Source organism: Hyposmocoma kahamanoa, unplaced genomic scaffold, assembly GCF_003589595.1.
Source record: "Hyposmocoma kahamanoa isolate Upper Pololo Valley unplaced genomic scaffold, ASM358959v1 202, whole genome shotgun sequence".
Lineage (NCBI taxonomy): Eukaryota > Metazoa > Arthropoda > Insecta > Lepidoptera > Cosmopterigidae > Hyposmocoma > Hyposmocoma kahamanoa.
This window is the reverse complement of record NW_020653726.1, coordinates 6513471-6522145: the sequence shown is the minus strand read 5'-3', so window position 1 is coordinate 6522145 and position 8675 is coordinate 6513471. Positions and strand designations below refer to the sequence as shown.

Sequence of the window (8675 nt, the reverse complement as noted above, 5' to 3'; positions counted from 1 at the left end):
TTCTCGGTGTTTTTGCAATTTTCTCACAAAGTTGCGTTTAAATAGGAGCTCGTATTATGATGTATGAGCGTTTCCTCCTCTGTCTGCAAAGGCATTGGTGACAAGGTAATCTTCCCATTTATAACACTGCGACTGGAAACCGCGAGTACCGCTGATTCAACCGTAAAATATACGCCAATTTATCAAAAACAAAAAATAATTACTTACCTTCTTCCGCTTAAATTGGGTGTTGTTTTTCTTCCGCCTAAAATAAAAGCAAAAGAAAATTTTCAACTAAACCAAATACAACAAAAATGCAGTCCTTTTCAACGTTGTTTTCGGTGCTATTAATTAAATAAAAGAATGTTTATCGATATTTGCTTACTACAACAATAATAAAGTAGTGCGCCGAATAACCACAAAAATTGCCTGGTCTCAAACCAGAGAACCACTTCCCAGAACACCCAAATCAAAAACAATTTAGAAAATTTAATTTCCTACATTCAAATTGGTGCTACCGGGAATCGAACCCAGGATATTCACATCCAGCGCCTACAGTGTCAACACTTAGGCCACCGAGGACGTCACACAATATGCGGCTCAGCTGTCTGAATTACAACTTACAAATTACTGTTAATTTGTTTACTAGAAACGGAACTAAGCTTTTTTGAACAAGTGTTGTTGCCAATTTTCATTATGATAATTTGAAACATCAACATGAAGGTTTTGATTGTAAACCAGCTGTACGGTCTTAGCCGGGAACCAATTATAATAACAAAAGAATTGCAAATCGTTGTGTTTTTATGCAAAGCAAGTAGAGTCAAAGCAGATCGTTATTTCGATGAGAGTCTATGCTTTGTTAGTGCAGTTGTCGTCAGAGCGGAATTACCACTTTAATTGGGTACTAAATCTACTTCTTCGAATGTATTAAGTCGTTACAGTCGGTCTCGGCGTAATAGAATCGAGCTGAATAATGACAACATTTTCTAACCTCTTACAGGCGCCTTCAAAAAGGGTAGATTGTAGGTAGAGCCAGGCAATGTAGCGTCACAATTTATTGCTTCGCTAAATAGCCTTTAAGATTCCATAATCTTATTTAGGAAGTAATAAGAGCTTGCTGCCGAGATCCAAGAGATTTTATTTGAAATTCAGCCTTGGTGTCAAACTAAATATCTCTCGGACTAATGCGGCTTAAACAAAAGCGATTAAGTTTCAGAGATTGCCGCAGCAGATATTCACAAAAAATACTGCACAAAAAGGACACCTTAACTGAGGGCGGTGAAAAAGTTGTATTACTCCCTCAATTAAACGCGGTCACCGCTGCCTGACTAAATTAAAAATATTAGTTTCGCCTGTTTCACGACTTGTTTACTTTTAACTAAACTCGTGAAACTAGTTGTTAGCTGTTAGTTTGACAAAGAGAAAATTAAGTTTAATTTTCACCTACGAATATTTCGCAACAGGGGACCAAATGATACCTATACGAGTACCTCTGTGAAAGTTCTTTCAAACTGTACTGCATTCAGTACATGTCACTCCTTTGCAATGATTCCAACGCGTCGGAAGTCCCCGTAGAAACTCTATTTGGCTCCATGTTATTTTCGATTCGAAGAGTTGTAAACGGGCGTGTGCACATTTAGTACAATTCACGTCGTCTTAAGGTTATGTTTACTGTTCCTAACCTATCTACATTATGTACTTCTGTATTGAAAAGTAAGGTGAAGTATATATAGGTAGTCACTGAATTCAAGAGCCACTATTAAGTGATATGAATAATCAAATACCTCGAGTACGAGGTGAAAGGAGTCCCGGTTATACTTGACCTAAAATATCAGTTTATGGAAAGTTGTCGGTGTGCACACGGCTCATGCCGCCGCGGCAGCTCCCGGCTGATATATCGCACGCTCCACCACCCACCATCACACACTAACGAGTTTCACGGCTGTTACGCCAACTTTTTATATTAACTTTTACAAGTCATTTTGACGATTTTGGCCACGTGAATTGCCGCCGTCCCTTGTTTTTTGCTATCACTAATAAAATGCTTTTTGCTCCTTTGGTTTACGTCCGAATAAAATATTTAAGTCCCTTAGAAAAGTCTATGACGCTGTTAGCTGCGCTAATAGGGTGATTTTGCAGTTTTTATAAGATTTAAAGCATATTTTACAATTGAATTGATTTATTTCAACTTTAAAAGAACGACTCCTTGGTATCACTTCGCTTACAAACAATTTTTACTTAAGTTCAACATCAGTTCAAATATAGCTATATTTACAACGTTAATTACGATATAGGAGCGTAGTAAGCCATTCAGGCGTAGACTGTTGTGGCTTATACTCAGGCGGGCTGAGCGCCAGTGGGGATGCTGCATCCGCCAGCGCCACTGAAGACGAGGTCTCTGTCACAGCCACACTAGGCTTCCCTTTCAGGATTGACCTGAACTCTTCCTTCTCTCCAGCTCTTGTTCTCTGCAAGTGTTCCCTCGTCTCTTTCATTCTAGAAAGCTGCTCACGCAAAGTTCTGTACTCTTCTAAAAATTTTTCTAATTGTGATGCTCGAAAGTCATAGTCCTCTATTGGTTGTCCAGTGCGCGAATAATCTCGGAGCCCAGACAAATCAAGCAGCGGTGTGGCGGACGGCACCGTAGGTTGTTCCCTGGTTGGCGAAGCGGGCAAACTAGGGTTGCGCCGTATCCTATTCCCGCCAGTTGAGAGATCCAGAAAGCTATTTGATCGCCTCCCAGATGATGATCTCTTTCGAGACTTCTCATATGGTCTTTCAAACAAAGTAGCAGAATCTCCACCAGAACTGTTTCTTCTACTACTGAGAAGTGGACTACGACTATCGCCATCTTTTCTCCGCGGTATAGTGTAAAAGTAGTAAGGATCATGTTTCATTTCACTTCTAAAGTACGAAGATGTCCCTAGTGCACTCATTTCAATAAGATCAGGATAGTTTTTTTCGCTGTCGCTACCTGAGAGGTCGTTATCTAGCCTATCTCGTGTTTGCAGGCGTGGGCAAGTTCGACTGTTCACATTGTTGTTAAGCCGATTGTTTTCTGATAAGATCTCTACGTGAGCGCTTAACACCCCTGTTGAATTAGAGCTCTGCATGGATTCCGCGTTCGCGGCCGCTCTGAAACAATGGCAAAGTTGAACTGTATTATAACAACAATATCAAACTGTAACGTCATGTTATAATGAATCTATTGCAAATACATAAGTCTTTAAATTGTTTTTTAATTAATTGATCTATTGTTCATTTAGGTAAAGTTTTCCGCATAAATAAATTGTTACTATATATTTTTTATTACAGTATATTTACCTTATGCCATAGTCTCCAAGTCGAGGTATATGAAGATCTCGTTCTGCGACCCCATTTCTGGTCCTGGCAGTCTCGTAGTTGGCAGCTCTGCGCCAGTTCATCTCGAGAGGCGGTGTTAATGAAGCATCCCTATCCTCCCGCATTTCTCTATTCACGTAACCCTCATACTCGTCCTCGGGATCATGGGATGGCACATTCCTGTAATCACCTCTCTTACGGCTAGTACATTCCGAAGGTGTCACTCGCGGCACTTCTAAGTTATTTTTAAAGTTAGAATCAATTTTTTCGTAACTATCATTACGGTGGTTTAATGTCACTATTTGTTCGTTCCACCTATCCACCTGTCTTTTCTTACGAGCCTCGTACACGCACAATCCTATCAGACATGAACTTAGAACTATCACTGCAGATACCGCCATTCCTGCCATCAATGCTCTCCCTCCGAAGCCTTTACTTTGAGGTCTTTTTTCTATCGCTAAGCTTAAGACCACTTCCGCTTTTCCTGCTCGGTTCTCTGCGTTACATGTATATGAACCAGCGTCTTGTAAGTCAGCTGATTTAATTGTTAAATTACTAGTTTGTCCTTCACTACGTAACAAAAAAGTTCTACCAGAATTGACATTAGTAGATGTTATGTTGGCAAGAAGACGACCCGCGCGTACCCATCGTACTCTAGGTGCAGGTATCCCTGATACTCGACATACCAGAGTAACTTCATCCCCTTCTAATCCTTTTAAATGATGGGATGAGGCACTAACTTCGGGCAGACATGCGAAATCTTCCAAATCAAGTCGATCCCAAGAGTGAGAATTCAGTCGTGGTGGTAAGGCGCATTCTGGCACTACAGTTGCTGGCACATTACGCCTAATCATCCAATCACGCAACGGTCTTAAAGCGCAAGTACACTCCCAAGGATTATTTGCAAGCTCTAAACCTTTTAATAATCGCAGCGGAGCTAAAACTGCGACATGTAGAACCTGCAATCTATTCTTACTAAGCTCCAAATATTCCAGGGAGGCTTCAAGGCCAACGAACCCTCGGGGTTCTATTTCCGCTATTTTGCAGGCACTGAGTGAAAGTCGCACGAGGTGAGGCAAATGTTTAAATGCTTCGTCTTTGACTTTAATGAGTTGGTTTCCATTGAGTCGAAGTTCACGAAGCTCAGGAATTGAGTCGAAGGCATGTGATGGTATGGAGTGAAGTTGATTACGTGAAAGGTCAAGCTCCACAAGATTGACAAGTGCGCGGAATGCATACTGACGTATACTGCGAATGTTACAAGCTGGAAGATAGAGGCGTTGCAGATTGAGGAGGCCAGCATCAGCGAAGGCGTCGTCACGTATAGTGGTGAGACGGTTTTCTGCAAGGTCGAGCAACTGTGTAGTGGGGTCGAGGCGCGGGGGGATGGCGGTGAGGCCGGCGCGAGCGCAGAGGGCAGACTCCTTGCCGCTGCGCCACTTGCACTCGCAATGGCGCGGGCAGTCGGCGGAGGCGGCCGCCGCCAGCGCGAGCACCAGCAGCATCCACATACCCCCCGCCCGCTCAACCCGCGCCGCACCGGTCGTCTTCACCGCCGACCGTCATTCCCTGCTCCGCGGCTTTCCTGCACACAGAAATAAATTGATTTTATATGCGTATAGATATTAAAAATATTTTTACAACTTGGACAACGCCTTATGTGATTACCTACTGTGATCGTAATAGGTAGTACATTATAAAACTTCCGCTGCTTTCATATGACAGCTAGTAACGTATGTTATGATTCTTTAATACTTTGTACACTATGCTTGTTGTATTATAACTATGGCAAATAAATTATTTATCATTATATTATTTTTAACCGACTTCAAAAACGGAGGAGGTTCTCAATTCACCTTTTTTGTATGTATGTTACGCGATAACATTTGTAAACCGATTTTGATGATTCTTGTTTGTTGGAAAGACCGCATACCTCAGTGTTAGTCCCATTTAAATTTGAAGAAAATATTCCACGTGACAAACATGTGGCTAACTAGGGGGTGAATCCGGTTTCGCCCACTTTCCGGTAACCTATTTCAATAATAGTTAGCAAGTGTATGTATCCACGAACTTTTGAGGTCGGTTTTTTTAGTACTCTACACTGAGATTATTATTAACTGTTGCATACGTGTACTACTTATTTAATTTATTAAGTTAAAAAAACCATAATATTAAAGTTTAAAACGTCAATAAATTTTAAGGAACGCATGGTATTAATGTTTTTAGATTAAATTGTATACGATTAATAACCCTCTCCAAATAGGTTCCTGTTTTTATTACGTTAGAAAAAGAGAAATAATTGGATGTATTGGTATTCAACTCGTAAAAATGTGTAAAAATTACATATAAGTTTATTTATAAAGAAAACTAGTTTTCTTTATAAATTATAATTCAACTAGTTCAAGTATAGTCCGTAAGTAATAGTCCGTGTTTTACTATTTATTATACTCGCATTAGTCCTATGAGACTATTTATTTCTTATAAAATAAATAATAATAATAACACAGTACGGCAAAATACATACGCTACAGTTTTGTTTCCTAGATTTTATAGAATATTTGCAACTGATCGTATATTAAAGCTACATTATAAATGATAAGAAACGTGTTGAATTCTATTAAAAAGCTAAAGCACCCTGGCGCTCCTCTTCAAACTAAAATTCCTTGCTTGCAGACTTGTTCCCCGAACGTTATAACATGGACATTTGCAAGGCGAGAGTGAATAGGTATTATTTAGGTGTGCAAGTTCCATCGTCGACCTCATCGTCACTTTCTATTAGGAGTTAATTACATTTGAATAAAAAAATGTCCTAATTTGCAGCCATTTTGCATACAAAGGCATTCCACTACCTCCTTTTGTGGGCAAAATTTCCTATTGAATTCTTGGATTAAATGTACCAATTATTTACGACCGAGTTTAGCACTTTGACCTTTCCAGTCCAATGAAAACATAAAGCATGTTTTTATTGCGCCTTTCACATTAAAATAAAGTCCCGTTCTGTAGCTGGGACACCAAAAGATGTGGCTCACATATATACACGTACCTACTTTACATACTGTAATTTAAATCTATTTTACAAGCGTGGGGAACTTAAAATGGAAATGCAATATTTTTTTCACAACGAGTACACCCCATTTACATGTGACGCATACGTGAATGGATAACTCTAGTAGGATCCTTTGGGAGTTGTGTTGTTGTTTGCAACATTTACTTATGTTTTATATTTATTTTTATTATATGATATCTATGGAATCACGTAACGTAACTTTGCAACAGCGGTGAACTTGTCTTTGTAGTGTAAAACTTTAAATTGTACTTACATTGTAAGCAGGGCAAATGGTTGCAATTACGTCGGCACATTCTTACGAACTGATATTGCCCAGTGCATTGCTTGCTACGCGTCCGCAAACCGTGTCAACTTATTTGCATGTAGCATGAGATTTATTCAAATAGTAATGTTTTTTGTTTTGTTTGTTTCGTAATTTAATATATAATATACATACGAATTGATATAATCTAGATCGGTTCGTCTTGGTGCTGCACAATCCTATTATATTCCTATCAAATAAACGACAGAATAAATTTTACATGATTATTATTTCAAGTAATCAGATTCTATTATGGACTTTACATTTGTACCTATTTATTTTTTAATTTTTACGGATTTTGCGAAAACTCATAATCTAAGTTGCAAAGTATGCAAGCACGTTAGCATACCTAACGTGCTTGCATGCAAGATGTTTGCTAACTCATAAACGGTCTAATTTTACAAACAAGCAAGCATATATGAATGTAAGCAAGCTTGCAAGCTCGTCTATATGCTAGCAGGATGCTGCTTTGCTTTCGATGGAATAGCAATACCTAATGTACGGCTCACAAAACTGTACGTACGTACGTTACATCGTTTTAAATTGGATCAAATAGTAAAACAAAAGATAAATATGCAAAAGGGTTCGAGAGCACACGCTTTTCCTGTATTTTCATGTCTTTAATATTTTCAGTACCGTATAATAAATTATATGTAATATATAAAACGAAAATGATATGAAATTAATGTTAAACAAAATAAGAGACGTTTATTATTAAATCTAAACATAAAGTGAAATGAAAATGATGTGAAGAGTTTTCAGGCAAAAAAAAAACTAAAGTAGCCTTTGTGTTTGTACGGCAAAAGAATCTCAAGTAATGAAATTATCTTTTTGGATAATAGAAACGGACTTTAGTAAATATATAGTAATAAATTAGTAATAATAATAAATTGATTGCTATATGCACTACTACAGCAAATTGCGTATGTTGAATTTACGAATTGATTTTAAATAATTTTTTTAGTATTCAATCAAAAGTCAAGTTCCAATTCTGAATATTAACAGATTGTAATCCATCTAGACATCACATGAGGTGCTAGACATTCTGCTCATATCATGTTCTAAAAGTATTTTCAGCAGCAACTAAAAAACTAGAAAACTTTTAAGTATAATCCTTAATAAATCAATTTTTCACTCATTATCTGTACATACAATATGTATTTGGTAGATTTAGTCAAAATTGGACAACAAAAAGTAGAGGATCAGTCGCTCTAATTACATCCCTGTCTAGTAGGGCTGTAAGCGCATAACGTCGAGCCATAAACCACCTGTTCCCTTTCAAGCTCACGTCCTTGCGTTGCGGCACTTTTATAACCTCCACCGCGTTGTTTGATGCGAGAGCGGTTGCTACGAAACCACAAACAGTGGTTAGGCAACAACCGCTTGATAACAAAAAGAACGTGATGGTGGTAATAATAAGCTCCTTTGTAGCATGTGGTCCGTATGTTTGTGCCCGTAAAAACTAAAGTAAGAGTGATTGGTTACTAAAGCATGCAACTACCACTTTTTTAATTAAAATGTGGAACACCACGCTGTTCTAGCTACTGTCGACCCAAAACAAATGGACCATTATAAAATTTATTTTATGTTAATATGATCTATTCTGGAATCTTCGATATAAATATATGACTTCGATATATCTTCAGGCCATAAAAGCGATTGAAAAATTGAAAACCTTGTTTTATTTATGGTTAAAGAATATTTATTTCTCCTAAGAATATAAATTCGAGAAAATTTAAGATCTTACTTTAAAACCTAATAGTAAAGCGCACAAAATCTATATAACCATCACCAGTCACTGCATATTAAGAAACATAATGTAGGTAGACAAAAATTTAAATCATAAGATTTGAGATGATTTTACCTACACTTAGTTCCGAAGGTAGTTGCACGATGCGGTCGGCATACACACGCAACAAACAAAAACATTTATAGGAAATGAAACTATTTTTCCGGATTTACATCGCGTGTATTTGTTTTTTCAAA

General features: G+C 38.0%; 1 protein-coding gene across 1 annotated transcript; it reads right to left on the bottom strand.

Moving 5' to 3' along the window:
* Window positions 1-2258: 2258 nt before the first annotated feature.
* Window positions 2259-4858, bottom strand: LOC113227004. The gene is made up of 2 exons (XM_026459857.1): window positions 3304-4858; window positions 2259-3114 (listed from the first exon to the last, which is right to left on the bottom strand). Exons 1-2 carry the CDS (start codon window positions 4830-4832, stop codon window positions 2259-2261), a joined length of 2385 nt encoding a protein of 794 aa, XP_026315642.1. The 5' UTR covers window positions 4833-4858.
* Window positions 4859-8675: the final 3817 nt, after the last annotated feature.